The 27131-nt window shown below is 38.8% G+C and overlaps 3 protein-coding genes across 14 annotated transcripts; 1 reads left to right on the top strand and 2 right to left on the bottom strand.

The window, feature by feature from the left end:
- Positions 1 to 127: 127 nt before the first annotated feature.
- Positions 128 to 10509, bottom strand: Obp9 (odorant binding protein 9). Of its 2 annotated transcripts, XM_016916465.2 has the most exons (9): positions 9707 to 10509; positions 9357 to 9627; positions 9214 to 9271; positions 8897 to 9091; positions 8743 to 8807; positions 7384 to 8662; positions 1506 to 1559; positions 1302 to 1361; positions 128 to 327 (listed from the first exon to the last, which is right to left on the bottom strand). In XM_016916465.2, the coding sequence occupies exons 2-6, from the start codon at positions 9408 to 9410 to the stop codon at positions 8636 to 8638; spliced, it is 399 nt and encodes a 132-aa protein (XP_016771954.1). In that variant the 5' UTR covers positions 9411 to 9627; positions 9707 to 10509; the 3' UTR covers positions 128 to 327; positions 1302 to 1361; positions 1506 to 1559; positions 7384 to 8635. The 2 variants fall into 2 exon arrangements, with proteins under 2 accessions (XP_016771954.1, NP_001035315.1); NM_001040225.1 differs by lacking the exons at positions 128 to 327; positions 1302 to 1361; positions 1506 to 1559; positions 9707 to 10509 and having other exon boundaries at positions 8636 to 8662; positions 9357 to 9418.
- Positions 10510 to 12165: 1656 nt separating this feature from the next.
- On the top strand, positions 12166 to 22703 carry Adar (adenosine deaminase acting on RNA). 10 transcript variants are annotated; one of them, XR_001705636.2, is made up of 12 exons: positions 12211 to 12677; positions 12761 to 12837; positions 12920 to 12980; positions 13169 to 13999; positions 14095 to 14480; positions 14587 to 14881; positions 15002 to 15192; positions 15269 to 15377; positions 20994 to 21296; positions 21515 to 21641; positions 22326 to 22528; positions 22610 to 22703. XR_001705636.2 is itself a non-coding variant. In XM_026445265.1 (8 exons), exons 1-8 carry the CDS (start codon positions 12626 to 12628, stop codon positions 21026 to 21028), a joined length of 1845 nt encoding a protein of 614 aa, XP_026301050.1. In that variant the 5' UTR covers positions 12211 to 12625; the 3' UTR covers positions 21029 to 21171. The 10 variants fall into 10 exon arrangements, 3 of the variants coding, with proteins under 3 accessions (XP_026301050.1, XP_006563390.1, NP_001091684.1); XR_001705634.2 differs by lacking the exon at positions 15269 to 15377 and having other exon boundaries at positions 12201 to 12677; XR_001705635.2 differs by lacking the exons at positions 15269 to 15377; positions 21515 to 21641 and having other exon boundaries at positions 12201 to 12677.
- Positions 22114 to 26943, bottom strand: LOC410613 (major facilitator superfamily domain-containing protein 6). 2 transcript variants are annotated; one of them, XM_006563428.3, is made up of 11 exons: positions 26126 to 26943; positions 25301 to 25817; positions 24842 to 25228; positions 24641 to 24762; positions 24344 to 24569; positions 24134 to 24268; positions 23804 to 24073; positions 23438 to 23696; positions 23008 to 23301; positions 22821 to 22927; positions 22114 to 22558 (listed from the first exon to the last, which is right to left on the bottom strand). In XM_006563428.3, exons 1-11 carry the CDS (start codon positions 26536 to 26538, stop codon positions 22442 to 22444), a joined length of 2847 nt encoding a protein of 948 aa, XP_006563491.1. In that variant the 5' UTR covers positions 26539 to 26943; the 3' UTR covers positions 22114 to 22441. The 2 variants fall into 2 exon arrangements, with proteins under 2 accessions (XP_006563491.1, XP_006563492.1); XM_006563429.3 differs by having other exon boundaries at positions 22868 to 22927.
- Positions 26944 to 27131: the final 188 nt, after the last annotated feature.

Raw genomic sequence — 27131 nt, 5'->3', positions numbered from 1 at the left:
GGTGGATGATGAGTCCTTAAAGAGAAAATAATACTTTCGAGTAGACGACTCTTTCTCTCTTTCTCTATCCTTATCATTAACGCGTGTTTCATTCACTCTTATGCATTCGACGAGACGTGTGTGTGTGTAATTTGAAAGAATTCGTTTATTATATCAAGAGTGTGAAATTACATCGAATGATACTGCGATACTACAGAATTTTAATCAAAAATGAAAAGTGTTTTTCATTTTCGCTCGGCACAGCATCTCGAGACCGGTTCCGGTTCCTTCTTCCCTTTATCCTTGCAGCAACCGGACAAGCAGCAACCACCTGCCGTCTCTCTCGCTCTGAAAAAAAAATGGATGGAATTGGACGTATTGACTTTCGCAAAAAAAAAAAAACAAATCATCTCTAAATTCCCTCCCTTCCCTCCCCCTTAAAAGTTGCGACGCAATATATATATAAAATAATCCCGTTCTCGACCAAAATTCCGTTCTCGAAGGGGAAAGGAAGGAAGAACTATTTTCTTTTTTTTTTTTTTTTTTTCTTCTTCTCCCTTTTCTCGCGAGGAATTTCTTCGTGAGTATGTGTATTATTTCCATCGGATCCGTATCGAAAGGAAAGAATCGAACGGTGAACGAACGGAGTAATGGCGTAATAAATTCAACGAATTCCCTTTGGAACTGTTACCGTGTCCCTATATGGCCGCCCAGCCCGGGGCTTAACGCTTATAATGTTTACCGGTTGCCTCGTTCCCTTTGAAGCCAGCTTTCTTAAAGGCTTCCTTAGGAGGAAACTCGGTTAGTTTTCAGGGCTGCAACAAAATTTCGGTTCCCTCTCTGGCGTACCTCCGGTACAACACCCTCCTTCCTCCTGCAATCCGGAGCAGCATTTGGAACCGCAACATCCGCCCACTGTTACTCTCTCTCTGCACATTCAGTCGGTTATTAAATTCGATTAAACGAATGCTGCTATTAAAGTGTCTGATTATCAACTATCTCCACCTGAAGGTCCTCCCCGTTAATTATCTCTCATCATACGTTTAAAATCAATGCTTTATAGTACTCCCTTCCCTCCTTCCTCCTCCTCCTGCATCCATTCCCCCTCCCCTCACACCCGTTTCTTCGTTTTCTCTCTCTCTCTTTTTTCTTTTTTCTTTTTCTCGTTATGCTGGCGGCCATACAGGTCGGATGCGTCGGATTTATTTATTTATTTATTTTTTTCACAAGAAAACAAAAATTGTGCGTACGATATTGAGAGACGAAGAAAAAAAAAAAGAAGAAGAAATGAAGAAGAAGAGGAAGAATATTGGATATCATACTTCCTCGAGCAACATCCTCCAAAGTCCCTTTCCTTGAGTTCGCCCATCCTCTTGTCACCGCTGCGTTACGAAATATGACACGAAATTATTATTAACATCATCGTCATTATTATTATTATTATTGTTGTTGTCGTTAGGATGTAGTAGTGGGTATCGATGAAACGAAAACATTATGTTTTATGTTAACGAAAATGTTCTACTCACTGCTCGCATTTACACGTCACCTGGCCCGCGTATCCCTTCTGACTCGTAACTTTTCTGCGGAAAAAACAAACGGAAACGGATTTTTAATAATCGGCCGAATTTTCCCCACTCGTCTCTCTTTCTCTCTCTCTCTCTCTCTCTCGATCGTATTTATTATTCGCTCCGCCACTTACGCGCAATGGTCACACATGATGAATTTTGATTGATTTTTTCAACAGGGATTGTATCGGATAAATTATATTGCGTAAACCGTGAATTTTGAGAGTCTATCGGAAGTAAGTTTCGATGCTGTTGTGCTGTTGTACGGGAACAAATGCGGCGTCAAGATCGAGCCTCTTCGCTTTTTTTCCCCTCCCCCCGCTCCTTCTCGGCCGATTGGAGCCCGCTCCATCTCGTCCTCCCCCCCCCTCTTCCGAATTCCAGCGCTTTTCGCAATGAACGCAATCAATTTGGGGGTGAAAATAGGAATTTCTATTGCTACCTTGGTAAACACCGGATGCGTTTCACGAAAATTAGTTGCCGGCATATCAAGGGGCAATCACATTTACTATACATCACGTTTATATTTCCGAGCAGGAATGAAAATTCATTCTGCGAAATTGAATATGATGAAAGAAAAAAAAAAGAGAGAGAGAGAAAATCGATGACCCTTTTCCCATATCTTTGAAAAGGCAAACGTTGAGGGGGAAAAAAAAAATTGAATTGCGAATCATTCGACCCATTGCATCTGGAATATTTGAATCATTGTTGATATTTTTTATTGTTATCATTTAACATTTCTTTTTTTATCGACGAAGAATTAACTTTCAAAACGATTGCTGTGTATATATATATATATGTATATATACGCGTATCTTACAATAAATATTGAACGTTTTCAAACAGCTGACTACCACCGCTTCCGCCCTCCCCCCAAGGGAACAAGGTTGATGAAATCCGTAATTTCGTTACGGATCGATGGTGGCGACACTTCTTCCTGACGAATATCTATTACAGGTTACTTTTTTTTCTCACGAATCGACACGAATCATTATCATTCAAGCGACCATCTTTCTCGACATACGTGCTCAATTCCTGTTCCCCTGAATGTAAGATATATACGATCGAAAAATTAATTATTTCTCGCATTTCAATGGGAGAAAAATCTTGGTAACCCGTGCATCTGTTATTTTTCAATTGGAATAGGGACGGATGGGAGGGAGGAGTATTATGATAAATCGGCAAAGTGAAGGATATATTTAATAAAATCGGATGAAATGAAAGGAAGGAGGCTAGTGAAATTACGAGCTCGAGGGGAAAAGGCAATTTTCGCTGCTTTTGGAAAGGTAAATGAACGAAAATAATTAAGAGAGTTTACGTCATCGAAAAATCCTTGTTCTGGCAATTATTTCAAATTTAACGCAAAAATTGTAAATTTCGAAATTATCGTTTCTTTTCGTCGATTTTATCCGATTACAAATTTTTATCTTTCATCGGAATTTTCTTTCGATCCCTTTCTAGGAAATTCTTATCGCTAACTATATAATTATCGTCTATCTTTATTCCAAACTCTCGATATCTGTTGATTACTTTATCGCTTTTATCGGCTTTCATTGTTGGCCATTTGCACATCTTCGTTCTCATTTTCATTCGAACTACCTCGATCATCGTGCCCTTAAATCTGTTTCTCAGGTTTTAATTTTATCCTGGTCATACATTCCCCAATTACGATCAGATTTGTCGTTACAGGATGATTCTCTCATTAGAGAACTCGAAAGCGTTATGCAACCGTGTCCAGTCGTGAAAGGCCGATATCGTCTCGTGTCGGAAAATATTCTTTGATGTCGCTGTTACGATCGGGTTACCGATCAACCCGCCTTTGGGCTCTCTACCGAGAAAATGTTTGTCCTATCTGCTTCTGTTTAATTGCTGAAACAGATTCATTCATTTATTTATTTACTTTCTCATCCTCGTTTCTCATCCATGCACAGAACGAATTAGATTAAAATTTTCCTTAAAACGAATTCTCAATATCTCGTTTAGTAAGATTCAAAATTTGAAAAAACGAGAAATCGACTGTCGTTTCGAAGTCGAGCATGAGTGAGGAAGTGCAAAAAAAAAAAAAAAATGGGGAGTAAAAAATCCTGGACGAGTTTGGAAGGAATAAAGTTGGTAGAAAAACTTGGCAGAAATCTGGGAATGGCAGTTTTAGAGTGGAACGAAATTAATGTACGAAGTTGCCGATCCGAAAACGCGTAACACGATACGCGTGCATACGGATCAATGCGCGTAATAACACCGAGGTTTCTTCTCCGTATCGTTCGGATATTAAAGTAGAGTTCCAAAGTTTAATTGTATCAATTTAATTGTACACGGTATTAATTATTCGATCGGAATATTGTTTCAGATTCCGCGATTATTTTCACGTGTAAATAAATTCTCTCGAAATATCGCTTTGAAACTGTTATTTTTTTTTTCAATCACCTCGATACACTTCGAAGTTGTACGAGCAGGTAATGACAGGCGAAACGTGTCGGGGAAATATTTCGAAGCTGTTGTTCCTTCTTCCAAAGGAAGAGCGTAAAGCGTAAAGTAAAGTATAAATCGTGATAGGATTAGACGAGTCGTTGGAATCATTAAGGGCGGCGGTTTAATGAGGCATGGCCCCTTCATTAATAAAGTTTAAATTGAGCGTTGTAGCCGAGAAAAATTGTTAGGCAGTTAATTATCGGCGCGAATAGAAGGGCAGCCGCGTCCACCGAGATTGAGAAACTTCTCCGTTCACACAATGGGGAGAATTTCATTTTTCCCTCCCACGATCTTCGACGCGGCCTTCCGCTGAATTACCTTCGAGGACACCTTCAACCGATTAAAATAATCCGCCGATAATTCGAAGGGTGGAAGGAAGAGCAGGTGGAAAAACTTTGTTCGATTCCAGTTTTTCGAGAGAGAGAGAGAGAAGGACGATTACTCCGGTTTCCAAAAGTCCGCGAAATGTTTGTCGAAATGGCATCGGCCCCGGGCTTCGGTTCGATTCGTATCGAATGATTTTGACGCCGACACGAAAACGAAACCGATAATCGAGGCGGGGAGGTGGGCTTCCATCCAAGTGTGATTAAACACGTGTCATCGATGTGGATACATCGTGATGTACTTGCACCTCGGGCAATTGAGATTGACAAATGCGTAATGCGGCCCATCATCGGAGAATTGAAATTCGTTTCAAGAATCGTGGGATGTCGATTAATTAATAAATTTATGACTCGCTAGAGAAGTGGTATACATCGTGATCGAAATGTTTCTCTGATTGGAATTGTTCGAAAAATAAAGAAAAGCTAAATTTGATCATAAATAAACATGTCTTTTTTTTTTTGGATGTATGATATACTAGTTAACTGTTGAAAAATGAAATGCTATTTTTTCAAAATGATAATCGTCGTAAATCTTTTTTAATCTTCGTAAGGTGTAACACAGTACGCGATTTCAATAGGCGACGAAAGAAAATAGATACATATAGGATACTAGGAAAAGTAAGATAGACTTATCTTGAAAAAAATAATCGTGATAAAGAAGAATTCAATTTCTTTTTCATCTTATCTTTATACAATTATCAATGGATATTGTTGATACAATTATTAGGATTATTCCAATTAAAATGAATTTAGAAACGGCGTAAATTATTATTAAATCGGATTATTATTAAATCTCATTATTAATCATAATTAAGATATCGAATTATCTGTGCGTAATTTTTCATTTACATTCGAATAGAAAGAATCTCACTCGTATCTTCATTCAAACGTTTTTTCAAGACAGAAAAATTACACAAAATTGAAATTTGTTTCTTTCAATTGCCAGGTTCAGCCCCGTAATGAAATCTTGATCCATCTCGAAGAAGAAAAAAATGAAATGATCGACGAGTTTCGCATGGGAGCGAAATGATCGCATGCTCCGTCGCGAATGATCGATCAAGAAAATTATCAAGGACTATCGATGCGTCAGACGCGGCACGCGAATTTATCGCGAGGTAAAAAGTGTGAACACATTGTTGGAAAGGCGCCAGGTAACGCCACCATCCCCGACTAGCCACCGAATCGAATATCTCCGCTCTAACCGGTGATAAAGTTAGTTTTTCTCTCTCTTTTTCTCTCTCCTTCCCTCTCTCTCTCTCTCTCTTTCTGCATTTCCACCCTTTTACAGTACACAGTTTTACTGATCGAGCGTTTGATCGGTGATTGCCCTCCATTTTATTTTTTCACGGTTAATCGCCGATACGAAGGGATTTCTTGACCGTCAGCGGGTCACGTAGTACGCGTGCCCCGTTTATCGATTACCGACCAGCCATGAATCATTGCCACGGCGATAACCTTCTTTTTCCATCTTTTTTATCTTTTCTATTCAAACGTAAGTGAAAAAAGAAAAAAAAAAAAAAAAATTATAGTGAATTATTGTTTTTCCACGAATCGATAAGAAAGATTGTAGAGAGAAGGAAGATGACTCGAGTATCGCCTCGATCCCAATTCCTTTGAAATATATTTCGAAAATTTCGAAATTGGGGGACGTTTTTCCGGGAAAGTTTCACGGAAACGATCATAATTTTCGCTCGCTACGGACACCGGCAACCACAAGTTTTGAGCAGCTACGAAGTTTCGCAGAACTCTGCCGGGACTTCGATACATCTTTCAAGTATTGGATCGCCTCGGCTCGAAGGGAATTAATATATCTCTCGATCGATGCGTATATCGATCCACCGTTAATCGGCACGATCTTCGAGCGGAAACCTCGATCCTCGTTCGCTTCTACGATCGTACGACGATTCGAAATTTATCCTTCGATCGACTCTTCGTTTAACGCGGATGTCGAGAAGACGCAGGACAAGTGTTGAAGTTTCTGCACTCTCAGAGTCGAACAAAACGTTGTATACGACTCGATGTATCGTCGACTGAGAACTCGGAGTTTCCTCGCTTGGAACCCAGACCAAGAATGGACCATCTTGTTTTCTTCTTGATGAATGGAAACACGGATGGAGTTCACGAGATAAAAAGGATGAAAGAGGACGGATACGATCGAGAAGAATGGAGAAACGAGCGTGGATTAATCCGAGAATTAGATCCCTTCGGATCGCAGGAGTTGGCTCGCCACCTAACTCTTCTCCTTCTCGTTTTAATGACGATATTTTGTAAAGATATCGCGTAACTCGCGTGATGAACCTCTCCAGAACGGCCGCAGGCTGTGTGGTCGTTTCCTCTTGCCCAGTATTTTATATTTCATACTTCTGAACTTTTAGAACTTACAATTTTCAGAACGTGGCGCGCGTTAATAAAGAATAAAAGTGAGGCAGGTCATTGAAAAATTTTCTCGTGTACATCGTGCTACGTGTACATCATTGGCCAAAAGTTTGGAATCATTAACACGTTTCGCGATGTTACATATTTTAAAAAATATATAATTACGTTATAGCTCCTTGGAAAATTCTTTCGTATAAAATTAAACGAATTACTATCGATATAACATTAATTTCAAATTTTATTTCAATAGGCTCAATTTGCATAGAGTAGAGACTGGTTCATTATATTAATTACTTTCTCGTTATTTTATCACAATAATTACATCAATCGAACTAGATTGAAAAGAAACGATTCAACGATTGACCATTGATATAACATTGTTATATAACAATAAATAATTCCACTCTCTTCGATCGAAATTCCTCGAATCTCTCGAATCCCTCGAATTACCAAGTGAAGATACACAAAATATACAAACAAATTGTAGAACCTTCGATCGAATCACACCTTTCGAAAAGTCGAAGTCGAGGAAAAGTGGTGCATCATTATAATTGCCTCCCTTGCTGTTGGTTTAGCCTTGCCAGTTTTTCGCCGCCACTTTTGCCACTTACCAGATCCCTGCCATCACCTTCTCTTCTCTTCTCTTCTTTTTTTTTCACCCTTGCTCTTTCTCCTACGCGTGTCGCTCGCCTCCCTCGCCGTGTTCTTTGCCCCTCCCCTCGGCACACGCCCACCCCTCCACCCCTCCACCCTTGGCGAGCGGAGAGCTTAGGGATTGTTTTAATACCCCCGATGGGCAGAACTGTGACCCAGTTCCAACGACGGTGGGAATATATAGACGCGACCTAAGCCGCGTTTTCAGAAGTCGGTTAGAGCCGGCACGTGCGCATTACGCGTTGCCCAAAGAAAGAACGTTTCTTTCCCTCCTCTTCCTCTTACGAAAGGACAGATTATCGTGATTCTGGGAAATGGTAATAGCGGCGACAGGGGGAGGGAAGGTGTGTATTTCGCGCCTTCGCTCTCGTTTCTCTCTTCGCTTCTTCGAAAACAAGGGTTGAACTTTGATTCGAGCACGAAAATGTTTGAATATTCCAGTGGAATAATTTTTTTTCTTTTAAAGACACGCTGGAATAAGGCCAAGAATAAATTTAGACTCGTTCGATATCCTCGCGAGAGATTGAAATCGAATTTGAATTTCGATCTTCGGCACAATTTTCTTTTTTTCTTTTGTAAATAATTCTTTCTCCAAATAAAACCGTTCGTCGTAGATTCATGGAGGAGTTTCCCGTTCTTATGATAAAACTTGTATCGCTCATTAATACCGATTTCTGAGAAAACATGGACGTATAAACGAGATTGGATATATATATGTGTGTACAGAGAGGAAGGAAGAAGAAGAATGGCTCGGTTGGTGAAAGTTAATTTCCGCGAGACTGTCAATGTCTCGATGAAAATGCAATGTCGTCGGAAGTTTCGCTCGATCACTCGTTGAATGATTTTCCTTCCGGTTTTGTCGCGCTTACGTATACAGGAGGAGGGAATAAATCTCTCCCCCCAACAAAAGAGATGAAGACCTCGCGAAATGAAGACCTTCCTCCTTCCCTTTCGACAAGTTGATTTCGCTCTCTTGATACCGTTTCGTGATAAATGAGGTGAACTAGAGCCCTCCCCACCCCTTTCCTTTCCCCCAATTACAATTCAACTTCGAATCTTGTATATTATAGCCCTCTATTCTTTTTTTTCTTTTTTTCTTTTTTTATTTCTTATCGCATGTATAATTACGCGAAAACGGAATTCGTCTCCTTTTCTTGGATATACTCGAGCGTTTCCCCTGCGGCTACCACTCTCCCTCAGCGAGGAGTTTTAAAGGAAAGGGACGGTCTGCAAAACCTGTAACCCGCGAATGTGACATGTGAGAAGTCGAAAGTTGCGGGGAAAAACGAAGTTGCGCAATAAAAAAATTGATATACCTCGGGATGAAATTCCACGTAACATTTAACCAATTGGTAGGCTTTCTCGCAAGGATCTTCATTTTCTAGATAGAGGGATAATTATTCTATAGAGAGAGATATGTATATGGAGAGAAAGAAAAGGATGGAAGAAAATTTCGAAGAAAACACTCACGGATAGATTTACACTTGTTGAACAATTTTTTCGTCGAGTCTTGCATGCTTCGTGGAAGGTGCCGAAGTGCTTTTTGCACGTCCACTTCTGCGTTCTTGTCCAGAATACCATGTTTCGTCATGAAACACTTCAAGTAGCATTTCAAGTTTTGGTCGTCCTGCTCCATATCTCCGGCTTTCATCTTTTTCAACGCCGCTACGTAACGTTGAGAGGAGAGAATATTAATTAGATTAATTAATTTAACCAAGTTGTTGAGTCGAAATTTGTCGAGTTTTTCTTTTTTTTTTTAATAATTATTAAAGGTTAATAGAATATACCCCATGAAACTTTCGACTCTTTGCGGCAATCCTTCTTAATGTCCGCTTCACCGAAATACTGAAAAAAAAAAAAAAAGGGAACGCGAATCTTTTGAAAGAAATTTTTTTTTTCTTTTTTATTCGTAAAGAAATTGCTCGCTTACCAAGAAAATTAAGGTTATAACCAGTATGAAAAAGAAATGGTAATTTTTGAACATGTTTCCCCTGATTTTCTCGACTCGGACGGAAACAAGAATAAGAATAGAAACAATATAAGAGAAACTGCCTCGAAGTCAAGATTCCAACTGAGACCTTATCGACTCAATAACCAATTGTTATCCGACCATTCGCATAAATGTCAAAGTTTGTATGGATCAACGTTGCTCGGCGGTTGCGTTTGGCGATTAATCAAGAAATCCAGTTCAAAACATTTCGCTAATTAATGATTAATATATCTATTAATCTTATACCGTGTGTTAGAATGGATGCAACATCGATTTATCGTACAATTTACCTGTACATCCATCCTTAAGATAATCTATCAGATATAGGAAATCGAGATATCGTGTTCTACGAAACCCTTAGAACGATACGTATTAATCACAGGTTATCAAGGGGAATCACGGAATAAATCGAAATGTATCTACTATATGTATGGGAATGACGCGTGTCGCATTGAGAGAATTCAAGGTGTTGAAAAAAAAAAGTGGAAGGATTTCTTTCTCCCTCTCTCTTTTGTGGAAATGCAAAAAAGAAGGATTGAACGACTCGCGAGTTTTTTCAAAGAAACGTTGAATCCCATGAATATTTTACTATTCTGTCTGTCGCGGAGTAAGTCAATTTGTCTTCCGTAGAACGAACAAAAAGCTTGCGAACTTTTTTCCCCTGGAAGCCAGGCTAACGTCGAGATACGTCTTCTTCGATCAACTGAAATATTTCAGACAGTTAAAAAAATATTCTTTTCCTTTATTATTTCCTTACTGCGTTTCGTTCGTTGTCCCATTCGTTGAGAACACCTCGTCTTCGTCTTTCTTGTTAAATCTTATTGAATTAGGCTCGATTTCGAATTTTTAATCGTTAAAAATTTATTTTATTTTACATTGTTTTTACATGGATACGAATATTTTAGAATAATTAAAAAAAAAAAAGTATAACGTTATTTGTATATTTTTCATTGGAAACGAAAAAATAACTTGACCGCTGGGAACCGTTAAAAACGGATTCAACGTGTTTGAATTATGTGATCACGTTACAAAACAAAAGAGTAACGCTTAGAAAAACTTATATTAGAAGCTTATAATGTCAATCATTGTATTTATTTGCTTAGAAGGAATTAGACTAACCTCGATTAAACACAATAATAAAGGAAAACTTATTATTTCCGGATTTTGGAAATATAATATATAAATTGTCTATATTACGAAGAATACCATTTATGTGTATCTGTCATGTTTATATATTCGTGTTCATCGCATTCGCAAACAGAGTTCTATCCCCTCTATCGCAGTTACCATAAGGTGGGGGACCTATTACGTCTTAACGGTTATAGTTTTTTGTCCTGAAGCCTCAGAAAGTGTTTCGTTTACAAAGGAGCGTAGAGTTCGCGTTCCTTGAAATATTTGTGAAACGTCTTAAGATTCATTGTTGTTGTCTGATGGAGAAGGAAAAACGTATAAAAGTGAAATAAATATTCGTCACCACGTTATATCTCGCATATTTTTTGTATTCGATTTATTATCAGATAATATAATACGTAAATAGATTATTTTTCGATATCACGTGTTTCGTCCAACTTTATAATCATGTTCCCCGATTGTGAAATGTGACATAGTATGAAATCTCAATCAATTGTTCAAATATTCGGTTCAAATTTCGGTTATACTCGTGCATATACTCGACATTCGAAACTATCGTAGACAAATTATTAAACACACGATGAACAAGAAGAAAGCGAAAAAAGATTCAATGAAGAAGAAATCGGATGAACAACAGACCGAATCTTCTAGTTCTAGTAGTTGTGCCGTTGAAAATGATTTATTTGATTATTTTGAAGCACAGGAATTTCAGATCGATGAAACGAAAGAATCTGTTGAAATGAAATCACAATTACGAAGAATTATAAAACGTAGAAATAAAATATATTACAGAGTGCAAAAAAAAATGAATGTGATAAAAAATTTAACATTATGTACCGATTTGGTGATTAATTTGTTAAGAATTTTGAATTTTTTTTTTTTTTTAATTTTGATTTAACAATTTTAAATTTACTCGTAGGAAGGAAACTCGTCAAATTTAGAAAAATCTATCAATCACGAAGATCTTTGTATATTAACAATCGATTTATTAAATGAACTTTTGTTGTTAGCCAAAAAAATTAGTCCGGACTTATTATTTTTTATAATCAAATATATTATGAAAATGGCGAATATATCGAAAGAAGGTAAGTTAATAATTTTAAAATAATAATTTCGAATTATTATTTTATAAATATGTTCTATATATTTGTTACTAAATACGGATAAAATGCTGTGTTTTAATTAAGGTGATACGTGTTCTTCAGTTTTTTTTTTTTTTTTTGTAATATAAAGTTAGAAAAAAGTCTCTTAGCACAGAAGAATTATATATATTTACTCGTAAAAATGCTCAGTGACAAGTATATGATGTTATTTGTAGATATTTGTAGATATTTTTGGCCAATTTTACATGTCTATTTTTATGAAAATATTACCGAAATCAATCGATCAAATTATCCACGTTCCTTTAAGGAGACTTGTTTCTAACTTCATGCGATATATTGCTCATGTAGTCCTTTCATGATTTTACGCGTGAATGATAATCGCATATTTTGGTTATGTATAATAATATATATCGACAAGTTTTTAAAGAACATGAAGAGAAAAAAAGAAAAGACATTTTACATTTTTGTAATAATAATATTATTTTTGGTCATTCTTAGAGAGAAATATAAAAATAAGAGATCGTATACATATAAGTGTCTGTCTTCGTTGCACTTTAAACTTTTTGCGCATCGTTACCCTGATTCTAGCAGAAGAGTCTCGTCTTTTAAATCGACTCCCCGCGCGAGTTTTCTTTGTCGTGTGCGCAGTACTCTGCGCAGTAAACAAGCTGCGCTAGTACGTATAAGGTGTGTTATCATCGATATACACATATAATCAAATAACACATTGGTTAAACGTTTTTCCTCGCGTCGTGAATGTGAAATAATTTTACGCACATATGCGGCGCGTATCGTTTGATTGCATAAGAAATTTGCGATTAAGGAACGTGCGATGAATTAGGTTATGTATCGTCTAGGAAAAAAACAGCAGTGGCGCTGCGGACATATCACGGCACGAGTATAATTAAAATCAATGTAACAGTGCAGTGTTTCGAGACGAACTTCTTTTAGGTGCATTTATCTGTTGGGCAAGAAATGTCGAACGGATTAACAGTGTTGAAAGATGAAAAAGACATCAAGGAAACAAGTATGAAATTCACATCGATTTTTTTTAATAAACTATCGTGTATACAATTTTCATATTCGTATTCTTTTTATTTCAATCTCTAGACTGCAATATATCCATGGGTAGTGATTTCATTCCCCTATCTCCCACAAAAGGATCACAGGAAGGACACCTGACAGGGGTGAGTTTCAATTAATTAAATTTATTTTTGGTGCAGAAATCTGTTTCAAATCCATAGCAGTAGCTTGTTGTCCTCTTCACAGATGGAGCAGCCAAACATTTGCAAACAAATTTTGAAGAGATCTGCTGAATCGGAATTTGAAGGTCAGTGACCGATTCAATATCATGTTATTAATATCATGTTATTTAGCATTATTACACATAATCCTTTTAATAGAAACAAGCAGAACACGGATCACCTTATAAATTTTTCAGGTCCAACTATTTTTGAACAAAGAGAGATCTGGAGGAAAATAATTCAAGCGAATTAATATATTTGTTATTTTTGTTAGGTGCATCTAGTCCAAAGAAGCGTAACAAGAATCCACAGCCCAAGAATGCAGTATGTGCTTTAAATGAATTAAAAAGTGGTGCAGTGTATAAAGTTGTTGACCAAACTGGCCCCACGCATGCTCCAATATTTACAATAGCAGTACAAATCGATGGTCAAACTTATGAAGGCAAAGGACGTACTAAGAAAATGGCAAAACATGCTGCTGCTGAACTTGCATTAAGAAATATTGTTCAGTTTAGAAATACGCCAGAAGTTCATCAAGCTATTAACACTTGTCAACCTTCTATTCCCCTTGAACCAGATTTTACGAGTGATGTCACGGAACGCGATAATCATCTAGTCAATGCTTTTAAAACTTTAACTCAAGAACCAAAGAACACGAATAAATTTTTAGAAAAAGGTCCTGTAGCGCTTATTAACGAATTGTATCCTGGTGTAGTATATAAATGTGTTTCTGACAATGGTGAAAGCTATGCAAAATTTACAATATCGGTGACAATTGATGGAGAAACATTCGAGGGAACTGGACCAAGTAAAAAATTAGCAAAAGCTGCGGCTAGTAAAGCAGCATTAGCTAAATTAAGGAACGTTCACAGTTCCTCGTTCTGTATACCGCTTCCGGTTCGCGTTTTGCCAAACTTTCCCAGTAGTGGCCATTGGCAAGATCAAATGTCTTTACCTCAAATGTTAGCTGATAAAATTGGGAAAATGGTGAATCAAAAATTTAGCGAATTAATTCAATCAAAACCGCAACATGCTCGTCGTAAAGTTTTAGCTGGCATTGTTCAAACTAAAGGTTCAGATGCGGAGTTAATATGTGTAACAACTGGTGAGACATAATTTTTCTAAGTATTTTTGTTTTTTTTTCTATAAATCAAAATTGATTTAAGAAAAAATTATATTGTTTATTTTAAATAAACAAAGGTACAAAATGTGTCTCGGGAGAACATCTGAGTGTCAGCGGTGGTGCATTGAATGATTGTCATGCCGAAGTGGTAGCGAGAAGATGTTTATGCGAATATTTGTATAAACAATTGGAACTTCATACGGAGGACCGGGCTGCGGAATCTATTTTAGAACCAGCAAAGAAGGGATTTAAGCTAAAACAAGGCATTCAGTTTCATTTGTACATAAATACCGCACCATGTGGTGATGCAAGAATATTTTCACCACACGAAGAGAATGAATCCGTCGATAAACATCCGAATCGAAGAGCAAGAGGTCAATTGCGAACTAAAATAGAATCCGGAGAAGGTACCATTCCCGTAAAAAGCAGCGAGGGTATCCAAACATGGGACGGTGTGCTTATGGTATGATGTAATTCAAATATAACTAACTAAATTCGATGAAGCAAATATATCTTCAATTCTTATATGAAGAATTCTTTTATACGCAAATATTTACTTCATCTTACAGGGCCAAAGACTGCTGACGATGTCGTGTTCGGACAAAATAGCTCGCTGGAACGTACTTGGCGTGCAAGGTGCACTCTTGAGCTACTTCATCGAGCCAATTTACTTCCACAGCATCGTTCTTGGCAGTCTATTGAACCCAAGCCATATGTATAGGGCGGTCTGCGGACGTATTGAAAATACGATCCAAGGATTACCGCCCCCATACAGACTCAATAAACCACTTATGAGTCTTATTACTTCCTCAGAGGTGAGACAACCTGGAAAAGCACCTAATTACAGCGTTAATTGGACAATCGGTATGAAAAAAAAAAGAAAATAAAAAAAGAAAAGAAAAGAAAGAAAGAAAGAAAAAAAAGAAAAGAAAAGAAAAGAAAAAATATATGAGAAATTCTATTATAATTTGATGTATTTTATAGGTCAACTAGAAGCTGAAGTAATAAATTGTACTACTGGAAAAGACGAATTAGGAAAACCTTCTAGAATATCGAAACAAGGGCTGTTCAGAAGATTTTACAACTTATTAGGTAAACTTAGTACTATTGAAGATGCTGATAAAAATCAGTGTCGTCATTATTTAGATGCAAAATCTTCCGTACAGAATTACTCGGTAAGTCGAAATATTTTCATTATATATCAGTGCGAATTGCGTTCATCATTATTTCGTTCGATTTTCTCTACAACAGCTTGCCAAGCATCAGTTGAAGGAAGCTTTCGTAAAGGCACATCTAGGCAGTTGGGTTAAGAAACCAATCGAACAAGATATGTTTGAAGTTGATATCTGACTAAATCAGGGTAATGATAAGATCTCAGCAGATGATACGGTTTTTCGGCTGTCAGACTACGTAGTTCCTACTGCAAACTAGACCACTCGTTCAGCGTGTTATGATATGGCAGAATGCGGCATCAGTAAAGCATAAATCGTAGGTTCTCGTATATGTCTGGTGATTTTGGTTATACGATTCTTGTCGTATATAACGTGTGTTCAGAGTGTAAAAAAAAAAAAAGAAAAAAAAAAACGCAAGCCCTTGTTGGTTACTGGTTATCTTGTCTTCGAGCCGTCGAAGGTTTTACGATTCGATAGTTGCTCAGTTTAGATATAGGGTTATCATAACTTTCGATACTTCGAATTATAATCTTAATCTTAATTAATTAGTGTGATGTCAATTTCGACAAATTTTATAGACTGGTAGATGTATAAAAAAAAAAAAAAAAAAAAAATAAATTTTATTTCGCAACACGAATCAGGCAAAGAAAGATCACACGTTGTGAATTTACTATTTGCGTATATATTGAATTCGATCAATTTTAATATTTGACACATATCTGAAAATCAGTTTTACGATCGGAAATTTTTAAAGCGGATATTTAATAATGGGGAAAAAAAAAAAAAAAGAAAAGAAAAGAAAAGAAAAGAAAAGAAAAGTAAATACCTCTTGGTAATTACTCTAAATTACTCGTGAATAGAGGGGAAAAAAATTTAAATTGACAAAACATCTCGGGTTTTTATTCGTGCCTGCAGTATTTTCTAGGCTTTAGAAGTAACAGTGATATTATAACGTGCATCAAGTTACATCCCTAAAGGCTGTGACCGAGTATAGAATTGTTAACGCAAATTAAATACTTTGTTGCGAAGTTTCAACGAAATAAGACAGGAATCGATTCCTTGTCGGCGCATTAAATTTCTTTCGTGTCTATTTTCGTTTAAATCCTTCGTTTTTTTTCTTTCTTTTTTTTTTTTCTTTTTTTAAGCATTTTGTAGCGTTGGATTATTTTTTATAATAATAATAATAATGATGATGATGATAATAATAATAATAATAATAATCGTCGACAAAGAATCGGCCCTCGACAGTTCGACGTTGTTATTATTGGTTTTTATAGGGAACAAATGACAGAGGAACTGTGTGATTAAGAAATTAGCGTGAAAGTATGGATGAATTATATGGTGAGTGTAGAAATATATTATATTAATAATAGTTTAGAGAATCCTAAGATCATTGCCTCACTGTGCCAGTATTATACACTTAATGCGATTCTGCCGTAATGACACACTGCCCGGTGTCGGTCCAGTTTTGCATGAGAAACTCGACAAATGTACAAATTAATTTCGTTGCAGTATTTCCTACTATATAGTATTAGAAGCAATCAATCTTCAAAAAAGAAAAAAAAAAAAAAATATATACATATACGATAGTATTATTGAATTTTATTTATAATATAAGAAAGTATTAAGATTTATTTGACGATATTATATATCGTATTTCCGTTTCATTCCTTTTTTTTAAAAAAAAAAAAAAAAAAAAGAAAACAATGATTCCATCGGTGTAAAAATATTTAGTAACAAGTCGGAACCAAACATGATACGAATGCCAAAGATAAGCTAATTTAACCGATGTTCGCTTATTTTTAATAAATTTTATTATTATTGTTTAATGTAATTTATATAATTCTTTATATTGACACGTTATGTCACCGACGATTAATTGTTCTTGGCGCTTCATGTATAAAAGAACAAATTTTATGAATAATCGCATTTCGCTGCTTGCTTCTTGCCTTTTGCCATATATTAAATGTGAATTTAATCTTTGATGAACACGCATTTAAATTACTTACATATAGTATGTATACTAACTTTTTCGTCCAAAATAACCAAATTAGCATTTCGCTCGTAAAAATGATCTTTTTAATCTGGATCGACTGTATTTACGGAATTAATTTGTGATGCATCGAGAGAGAGAAAGAGAAAGAGAGAGTGAGTGAGAGAAAGAGAGAGAGAGAAAGAGAGAAAAAAAGAGAAAAGGCAGGTGTACACGCAAATAGTATCATAGGTGAAGAGTTTAACATTTTAAAAAAAAATCGCCAAAAATGCGTGACACGAAAGACAAATTTAAAGTTCACGTATTTATCGTTTTCTCGCATAAAAAATCATTAGTAAATTTTACAACGGTATTTTAAATTTTTAGAACGATAGTATTTTTATTATGTAGAAAGTAATCGGTTTTTCTCGATTCTTCCGTATCTTTCACCTATCTTTGTGAATCACATCGCGTATACACTTTATATATATATATATATATACGTATGTATGATAATATATTACATTATACACACTGATCCGATAGAAATACCATTTAGTGTGGTCAGTGATCAGAAACTTGGAGTGAGCATAATAGCATATTAATTAATTTTATTAGTACTAGTTAATCAATCTTTGACACGATTTTCGATTCTTCTCCGTTCCGTATTCGGGGGAGGTATAGTTTTAGAAAATATCGATCATAATAACGATCTCTCTCGTAGTCGGCTAGAATTTAAGCTTGACTAGTGCCTCTAGTTGTAACTCTATAATTCATAAGTAATATCGATATAGGCCAAAGAATATCAAATAAATTACCATTTATTTACCAAATATTTATCGTCGTTATCTTGCAATCATCCCTATTTTAGAATGCATCTAATGAATGAAATAGAGAGGGGGAAAAATTAAGGAAAGAAAAAGAGAATAAAAAATGCTTGATCGTTACAATTGTTCATATGCGTATTTATCGTTACATTTCGAAATTTTAGTCGATATTGCGTCATTTTAGAGATAGCATAAATATAAATTATCATATGCGTTGTAATTTTTGATATCCATTCCAGATAGGAAAATACAAGTTGTGTTCGTAGAATTTGTAGAAAATTAGTATTTTTATTTTTTTATTTTTTTTAAAATGCATGCTTTTTTGCTACTTGCTTTACAGCCTTGAATGCCACTTTATCATTTGCGCAAATTAAAACGTAATTATGTATAAATACTGGATATTAATATATATATATATATATATTATATCATAAATACATATGTATATATATTAGGAATTTATATTTATATAAACAGATAGATTGATGAACGAAGGGCAAGGATAAAAAAAAATTCCATCATCTTTTTTCTTTTTCTTTTTTTTTTTTTTTTTTTTTTGAAACTGTATATTAATTACATCGTTACTGTATATTATATATTCTTCTTCTGTTAATAGTCTATTAATGATGCTGTACCTATCGTACAGCTATCGCGCTTCGCACATGAATCCCTCGACAGGCCTTCTTTCATTGAGAATTCAATGAACTCTTCAGCTCGTCGATAAACGACGGAAACGACTGAATCGAATTTGAGCTACTTCAGTCTTGTCGAACGCGAGAACTTTTTGAGAAAAAAAAGAAAAAAGAAAAAAAAAGCAACTTGTAAAAAAAAGACACGCGACGATAGTTGTAATAAACGCATAAATATAGAATAAAAAGATCTGAATTCGTGTCCTCGATCCGCGATCTCATCGTGATTTCTTTATCTTTCGAGAAATATCAGGGACGAAAAGAATAATTTATCGATCGTTCGAGCGACGATATCGAGCGAGACGAAGCGACCACGTGCGAAGCGACTGTTCCTCGAACATTACATCGATTTATTTATTTTTTTTTTCTTTTACTTAATCGTCAATTTCAAATATGATATGTATCGAGTTTCGCCAAATGTTCCTTTTCATGCATTTTCATCCCTATAATATATATATATCCTCCATTTTAGTTACGGTGGCTGTTACGAAATATATAAATATGGGTGAAAAGTATGCTCGAGCAAAAGTCGCTCAAAAAGAAGAAGAAGAAGAAGAAGAAAAGAGATAGAAAGGGGAAGAAAATCGAGAGAGAGAGAGAGAAAGAGATATTAACAGAGGTGAAATTAAAATTAAAATCCACCGTGTTTCCTTCGATAATAGTAAGATTGATTTAATCTTAATTCGTAAGACGTAGCAATAATCCCCTACAATATATATCCGAATAACGATATCCCTTCAGTTCCTACGTTTTTTTCATTATTCACATTTAGAATAGTTGTTGCCGAAATTTCAATATCGCTTAAATTTACGCGGTAGGAAGACTTGGAGTGAAATACACCGTTTCAAGATTGTTGTCACTGACTTGTTGTTGACAGTGACTTGCAATGTATGCTTGTCAAGAGAATCGTGCTCGAGCTTTAATAGCGAGCTTGTCGTCGAAGAAACGCGAAACAAATCACTGATAACTTATCTGTATTTAGTTCGAGCACGCCTTTCACCGGATAACCGTGTGTAACAGTGTAACAAATCTAACAGGCTTGACGGCGATTATTTTTTTTTTCTTTTTCTTTTTCTTTTCTCTCTTTCTTTTTAAATCTACGAAAGCAAATGATAAACCGCTAGAAGCAACGTCGAACGAAGTAAAACCGTGTTTCAAATTATCGGAAAATGATGTCGAGTCGAGTATGATCGACCGATTATTTCCAACCATCCAATATTGAATCCATCCATCCATGCTTGTTCGACCATTCCTCTGTATATTGCGTTTCGATGATTAATCGATAAGTGATCCCCATTGTGTATCGTGCACGTGCATATTTGTCCACGTTTTTTTTACATTTTTTTTTCTTTTTTTCCATCGCGCGATTATAACATCGATTATTAAATAGATAACACGATTACGATTATTATTGCGGCCATATACGGCCGTTCTACTATCTCTACTTGATTTCGGTGGAAGGTGTCCTCGAAGAAACCAGTGTTCAGTCCAGGGGAAACGATCGAAACGAGTAAACAAAACAATCACCCCCCCTGCGTATACGACGCGTGCTCGTTCACTCGCATACACGATTACGATTTAATTGTAATGTAATTGTAGCGATAATGTTAATGCAATACCGAGCTAAAAAGCACTCTGTGACACTCTGTGAAACTATGCATGCCTTACGATTTGTAAATCTCTCGTGTTAAGGTACGTGCGTATGATATGTGTATGTGTGTATGTGTGTATGTATGTATGTGTATGTGTATGAACATGTAAGGTATCAACGTGCTCTAGCTTGTGCCTCGGGAAATGAGATTCGTTTTAGGCTGTTCGCGCGCACGTTTACCCGAATCAAATCGAACGAGACTTTAGGAAAACTCGAAATCAGGATTGGATTTCTCGATTCCTCGATCGGAAGGATCGATTCAAACGTACGCGCCTCTTTCAAATTTCAAAAGCTTTTGAAAGAAGAATCGAGCGAGGCGGGCACATTTCCCGCGGAAAGGAAAAATTAAGGATAAAGGAGCCGATCGAGAAACATGGCTCGAACATAAATTTGTCGATGTCGATTCGGGCAGATGCGCAATATTAATTATAATAATTATCTCGAGTTTTTCGGCCCACGCTTTTATCACGGATCCGCTTAATCGTTCTTCCATAATCAACAATTATCATACACCTATATCACGTGGATTAAACGTGTTAATGCTTACTTAATAAAACTGTACTTTGATAGACTACTTTGATATACTATAATAGTAATAATAATAATAATAATAATAATAATAATAATGATAATAATAATTACAATACGTGTGAAACGTTTTACAGGATACAACACGCAACGAGCAACGTTCAGCCTATAGAAAACGGAAAACAACGAAGTTGGTGAACGAGAGAAGAAGAGTGAAAGTTGCTTGTAATTCACGCGCGAGAGAAACGAGGATAATAAGTATTTACAATATAATATATATTCTCGTTACGATTCATCCGAGAATATTAGATTAACGCGTTAACAACGTTGATGAGATTTTTCGTAACGAAAAAAAGAGGGAGAAGCCGAGTAATAGATTTGCACGTCAAAGATACACGATAATAATTACATCGAGCTGCTTGCATTCGAAGGACGACACGGTACGATTCGAGTCTTAATTCTCCCCCCTCCCCCCAGGAATTTTATCTCCCTCGAGCATTCTCGCGAGCGTTTCATCGTCTTAATACGTATATTCATTTTTCTATCCTTTTTTTAATATTCTACAACTCACGCTGAAAATAGAAGATCGTGCTCGTCGACAAAAAACTGGAACAAAAGTCTCTTCCTCGATCGATCTGAATATCTTTCTCGTTTTCAGAAAATATATATATATATAGCTCGAATGATACCGTGGAATGCGAGTCTTCTTTGCACAAGGATAACGAGTTTTCGTTGAGAGCGACCCCGCAGATCGTGTCGTGCTGTACTACTACACACGTTGTCAGGTATATCTCGCGAGATAGATACATATTAAAATCGTATCATCGTCATTTAATTCTTATTCTCTTTGACGATCGCGTGGCACACAACGATCGTATAAATTTATTACGTCCAGCTTGTCAAAATATCGTAGCCGATTTTTCTCATGTGCCACGTTATCACGCCCTTAATCACGAAATATCTTGTAACCTTGGATGGCGATCTCTCCTTCGAGATTCTTTTCGAGAGAGTTTCGATCGTTCGCAACAAGGAGCCTTCGTCTCGCGGATCGTTTCGCGGACGTTGATTCTCATCTGATCGAAATTTACCCTTCGGTGCCCCCAACGAGCGCAACATCTTTCTCATTTTTTGCGATATAACGCATTATGATCCTTTCGATAATACATTTAACAACAATATCTCGGGGGGAACAGGCACTTTTCGTCATTCTATTGATCACGGTCAATATTTTTTTATTTCAAAATCTATTTCGATCACTTATCGATCGAATTTTTTTTTTATTATTCTCTTCTTTATATATAACGTCGAGATCGATTCGTCGAAAGCGATAATTTCCATCCCGTAGTTAATTAGCAAATTTAAGTTTCTAATTTAAAATGCAAGGAATGATATCGTCGCCCCTCCAAGGAGGCACCAAAGGGTTTTCAATTAACCTAGCCTGCTTGACCGTAAAAATTTCTTCTGCCTAGCACTTCGAAGCTGGTCCTTCGTTCGTTGGTTCTCTTCTGGTGAACGGGCCGATTGCCGACCAACGTTCCACGAGCATCCTGATCGAACCTCAAGTGGGATCGAACATCCCGGACTGTTACCACTCGTAGTCGTCCTGATGGAAAGGGTTGGTGCATGGTTGTTGAGCGTGTAGATGGGTCACTATCGGCGGTGGTTTAAACAGGTCCAATTCTCTGATCACCTCATTGTAAAGCTGCGGAGGAAAAAAGACACGAAGAGGATTAAATATAATCTCGTTTTCCAGATCGAGACAATTGGCGATGATTATGTCGTAACGTAATAGGGGGTAACGAAAAAGGAATAAAGAAAAAAAAATTGTTTTTCGCTCAGAGAGTATAGCCTTGCGTAGAAGTTTTCTCTATCTAATTCTCTTTCTCCTTTCTTTTCCTTCTTTTTTTTTTTTCTAACAAACGTCTTTCTTGTAGACGTTTTAGTTAGAAATGATTTTACTAAACCTGGAAGCTCCTACGGATATACTCGTCCCCTCCATTGCCAGTCATACCGTAATTATATTCGCCTGCGCCTCCGCTGTTCAGAAATGGATTCGTCGGGTTCACTGGGCCTGTATGCGACGTTTCTTCGATTATTCACGATAAACAATGGACAGACAAAAGTATTGATAACAAAGATACATGTTCTTACCGCCATTCGCACCTGGTACACCGAGATTTCCGCCCGTGGTCTGATAAGTAGCCCCGTACCCGGTCTCCTGATTGGCAAGCTCGTGCAATCTGGTCGAGCTGAGGGCACGAGGGATGGCGTTGCTGGGTACGCCGTGCGGCGCCAGGTGGGTCGCCTCGGCTACCTGATGCGGATCCTCCGTTTGGGGCAATTCGGACACGAAACCGGTGTCCTTCCTGTAGAAGTTGATGAAGATGAACGCGCCGAGGACCACGATGCAAATGAGGCCGTAAGCCCTGAACGTGGCAGTTGTCCCTGTTTCAGAAAATTTTCTTCTCCTCCAACTATCCCATTCTATTTATACTATATCACGAATAATAATTTATCAAGTCGAATCGATATCGAATTTCTTTCTTTCTTTGTGAACGAAGAGAGAATGGAAGTGGCTCACCGTAAGCATCTACGAACATGCCACCGATCACAGCCCCGCATCCCCTGCCAAGACCGTGATGGATTCCTTGAAGAACACCTTGCGCGCTCGTGCGCAGTTGCGGAGGCGTGTTGTGAGAGATGTAGCTGCAACACGCCGCCCAGACCGCGGCGTGGGTTATCCCTTGGATGAATTCGAACGGCAGCACCCACCACGGGATAGTGAGCCAGGATATGTAGAGGAATCGGAGAACGTTACCCCCCAGTCCCATGCACAACACCTGAAACCACGCTTCTGCTTTAGCAACGAGATTACAAGTGGAAGAAAAATTCCCAAAAATCGTGTTTTAAATTGTTGACCGCGTTAAAGGTCACATTATTGAGCTACCTTCACGTGGCCGATCTGACGGATTAGCTTGAAACTGAAGAAGTAGGCGAATATCTCTGAAATATGGTTGATGACAGAGGCGACGCCGAACAGAGTCGGTGTCCCGCCGTAATCTTGAAGGTGCCAGAAGAGGAAGGTGAAGATCAATCCGATACCGAAGCCCATGAACCAGGCGACGAACAGGAAGGAAGCGCATTTCAGATTCTTGAATTGCTTCAACACGGTCACCCATTCCGGGATCTCTCGCATCGTTTGAGCGAACATTTTCGTCTGGAAATTGACACAGAAAAATTGCGAAAGCTCCTTTCAAGGATCGTCGAGAAGATATACCTTGTCTTCGGGAGGCTGCGGCTTTGGATTCACCGCAGCCGACGAGTCTTGGAGACTGGGTAGATTCAATTGCTGAGACAGTTGGCTCTGCAGCTGTTCCTCCCTCGTCGGCTCCGCCGGAGGCTTCTCCACTTCCTGCGTGAAATTACTTGGACGATTAGCAATGACTCGATACAATGCTTCGCGTATTATTGATCAGGGATCGCTCACCGGTTCAGCTATCGGGAAATCGTATTTGAAGTTGATCTGGGTCGCGGTGATGAGAGCGGCGCCCATGAGGACGCTGAAGATGGCGAAGCAGATCGTGTAGTTCTTCTCCCTTGCGTCCGGGCCGCAGGGATGCTCGGAGAAGGCGGTGCTGTGGTCCAACGCGATGCCCACGAAGAACATGGCCAGGCCCCAGCCCAAGCTGCCGAACATTCGCTGGTGGCCGTATCTGCGCGGGGGGAGAGAGAGAGAGAGAGAGATGCAAAGAGATCTGGACGGAAACAGGATGGAACGTTTTACCTATCCGCGTCCTCGCCTAGCAACGTGATCACGGCGGAGTCGGCGAGAGTGATGGCGGGAGCTGAGAAGAATTCTCCCACTATCACCAGCAGCAACAGCAGGAAGAAGGTTTTTTGGATGTCCTGGACAAATGGATTGATCGATTGTTCGAATAATTATTCGAGAAAGAAGAAAGAAGAGAAAGTCGACTTGGATTCGTACCGGTAATCTGTACACGATCGAGCTGAACAGAGGTTTCACCCAACCCTTGTTCTCCTGCTCGTTGTAATTGGCCGCGTAGGACACGGTGTGGGGACTCTGGCCAGAGTGAGGTATCCTCACGTATCGTTTCGTCCTGACCATTGGCGGCTCCACCTCCTCCTCGCTCTCGTTTTCCTCTTCCTCGTCCTCGTTCGAAGACATCTTTCGCAGTTTCTTCATGGTGGACCACTGTTGCCGGGGCTCCAACACGCTCGAATCGTTCTCCGTCCAAGTTTCCTTCAAGTTCGCGTCTCGTTTCACCATCACCTTGCTCGGGGGTGGTTTCACCCTGGTCTTGGTGTGCGCGTACGCTTTCTTCGGCGGTTTCCCCTCGTCCAAAGGTTGATTCTGGAACAAACGCGTTCCTTCTTATCCTCTCTCGAAATACACGTTTGAAAATAGGAAAAGTAAGAAACTCACGTTGAGAAAACGCTTGTACTCGAGCACGTCGGCGGGACGGTTTTTCCTTTGCAAAGTTTCAAAGTCGATGGTCTTCGCTTCGGGATCGTTCTCCTCGAACACCAGCTGTTTGTACTTGAGATCCTCGACAGGGCTGTCCTCGGTCGTGATCGATCCCTGCCGCGTCTCCCTTCGAAACCTGTCCTTGCTCTCGTAATTTCCCTTAGAGGACTCGTGCTCCTTCCTCGTTTGCGAGCGGAGCGCCGTCAACGGATCCAGATCCGCGTCCTTTCGCAATCTCTCGAACACCACGTTCTCCGCTACCTCCAAACACTCCTCGTCGTTTTGACGATAAAAGTCCTCGAGGCTGGTGGATCGCTTGACTATCCTAGTTTTCGGGTTCGGCGCTTCCAACCATTCCGTGCTGTTCCTTCTAACCATGCACGAAGTGGCCGGCGGTTGCATGAAGGCCAGGGGTAGGGTGAAGATGATCCAGCAAGAGAGGGAGGCCAGAAAGATCAACTTGCCCTTCTGCCATCTGAAAGGAAACAAAGGAAATCGATATCGTATATATCCCCCCGGATAAATTTGGATCTTGTGCAATTCTTATTAACCTCGAGCCCAACGAATCGATAAAGGGTTCAAGCATTCTCTCTCTCGACTCTGCATAACCCACGCGATATTATATTCTCCACGATAACATCGAGCGACCGAGTTGAGAAAGATTGTTTGCTAATCGACCAACAAGGGAAAAAAAAGAAAGAAAAGAAGAAGACACGGGTGGAAGACTTTTTATAATTGGAACACTTTTCAAAATTACAATATCGAGCATATCGAAATTCTCACCTGTCGGCCAACGAGCCCCAGAAAGGCGCGCTGAGGAATTCGATGAAAGGCCTGAGCCCCATGAGAAGGCCGCATTGGCCGGCGTTCATCCCCATCTGCTTGAAATAGACGCCCATCAGGGGGAAAAGGGAGCCGAACGCCGAGTAGAAGAAGAAGTAGAACGTCTTCACCGTGAGCAGTTCTTGGTCCACGGAGCCGAACAGGTACTCGATCACGTCGCTTTTTCCACGGATCTTGTGCGTCGCCTCCTTGGCCTGGGGATAAAGGCTTGGATCGACCTCGCCGTGGGCATGGGGGTCGACCATGGGCCTCACTCCCGGCACCTGTGGTAACGTTCTACCGCCACCTGACTCCTGTTGTTGCCCACCATCCGTCGCCCCGTAATCGTAATCCTCGTGCCCGTAATTCTGCATGATTTGCTTAAACGACTTCGATCGACTTCACCCTTCCTTCTCCTCCTCCTCCCTTCGAAACCACACTTTGGAAACCACACTGTCCACGAATCGACGTCCACACGCTCTGCTGGTGTCCAGGATCCAGGCAAAGATCGGATGTTCGCGTCGACCCCGCCTTCGCGTCAACGACAACAACTTCCTCTCGAGTCGAACGGAGAGAGAGAGAGAGAGAGAGAGAGAGAGAGGATGAGTGGGGAGAGAGAGGGAGAGAGAGAGAAAAAAGAGATTCGTCCGTGTCTCGAGCGTCGAGTCGCGTTTCGGGGATCACCGAAGCTACAATCCTTTTACGACGAGCGTCGAATCGATGGCCAACCACTGTGGTGCCACCGCCGTGCTGCTCGCGAAATCGATAGTCTTGACAGTGCGCCCGCGCAACTTCATCCCCTTGCGCACCCTATACCCTCTCTCGACCGGTGGTGACACAACCACCAGCAATGGGCGCCCCTGTCCTATCCTATCGACGAGTCGCGATCTCTGATATAATATCTTTGATCATTTCTCGACGAGATTTCGAATAATTGTAATTCGAAGAAATTTGAAATTTAATTGGA

Source organism: Apis mellifera, linkage group LG15, assembly GCF_003254395.2.
Source record: "Apis mellifera strain DH4 linkage group LG15, Amel_HAv3.1, whole genome shotgun sequence".
In the NCBI taxonomy this organism is placed as follows: domain Eukaryota; kingdom Metazoa; phylum Arthropoda; class Insecta; order Hymenoptera; family Apidae; genus Apis; species Apis mellifera.
This window is presented reverse-complemented; position numbering and strand designations above follow the sequence as displayed.

What these genes read in the sequence shown, in the direction of transcription:
- Obp9 (XM_016916465.2), bottom strand. Translation starts at nt 9,410, where the DNA reads ATGTTCAAAAATTACCATTTCTTTTTCATACTGGTTATAACCTTAATT. An exon ending in TTATAACCTTAATTTTCTTG is followed by an intron (nt 9,272 to 9,356) that starts GTAAGCGAGCAA and finishes TTTTTTTTTCAG; the next exon opens with TATTTCGGTGAAGCGGACAT. An exon ending in CAACAAGTGTAAATCTATCC is followed by an intron (nt 8,808 to 8,896) that starts GTGAGTGTTTTC and finishes CCCTCTATCTAG; the next exon opens with AAAATGAAGATCCTTGCGAG.
- Adar (XM_006563327.3), top strand. Translation starts at nt 12,626, where the DNA reads ATGTCGAACGGATTAACAGTGTTGAAAGATGAAAAAGACATCAAGGAA. An exon ending in AAAAGACATCAAGGAAACAA is followed by an intron (nt 12,678 to 12,760) that starts GTATGAAATTCA and finishes TTCAATCTCTAG; the next exon opens with ACTGCAATATATCCATGGGT. An exon ending in CAGCGTTAATTGGACAATCG is followed by an intron (nt 14,882 to 15,001) that starts GTATGAAAAAAA and finishes TGTATTTTATAG; the next exon opens with GTCAACTAGAAGCTGAAGTA.
- LOC410613 (XM_006563428.3), bottom strand. Translation starts at nt 26,538, where the DNA reads ATGCAGAATTACGGGCACGAGGATTACGATTACGGGGCGACGGATGGT. An exon ending in CGCAGCCTCCCGAAGACAAG is followed by an intron (nt 24,074 to 24,133) that starts GTATATCTTCTC and finishes GTCAATTTCCAG; the next exon opens with ACGAAAATGTTCGCTCAAAC. An exon ending in TGTACCAGGTGCGAATGGCG is followed by an intron (nt 22,928 to 23,007) that starts GTAAGAACATGT and finishes CGTCGCATACAG; the next exon opens with GCCCAGTGAACCCGACGAAT.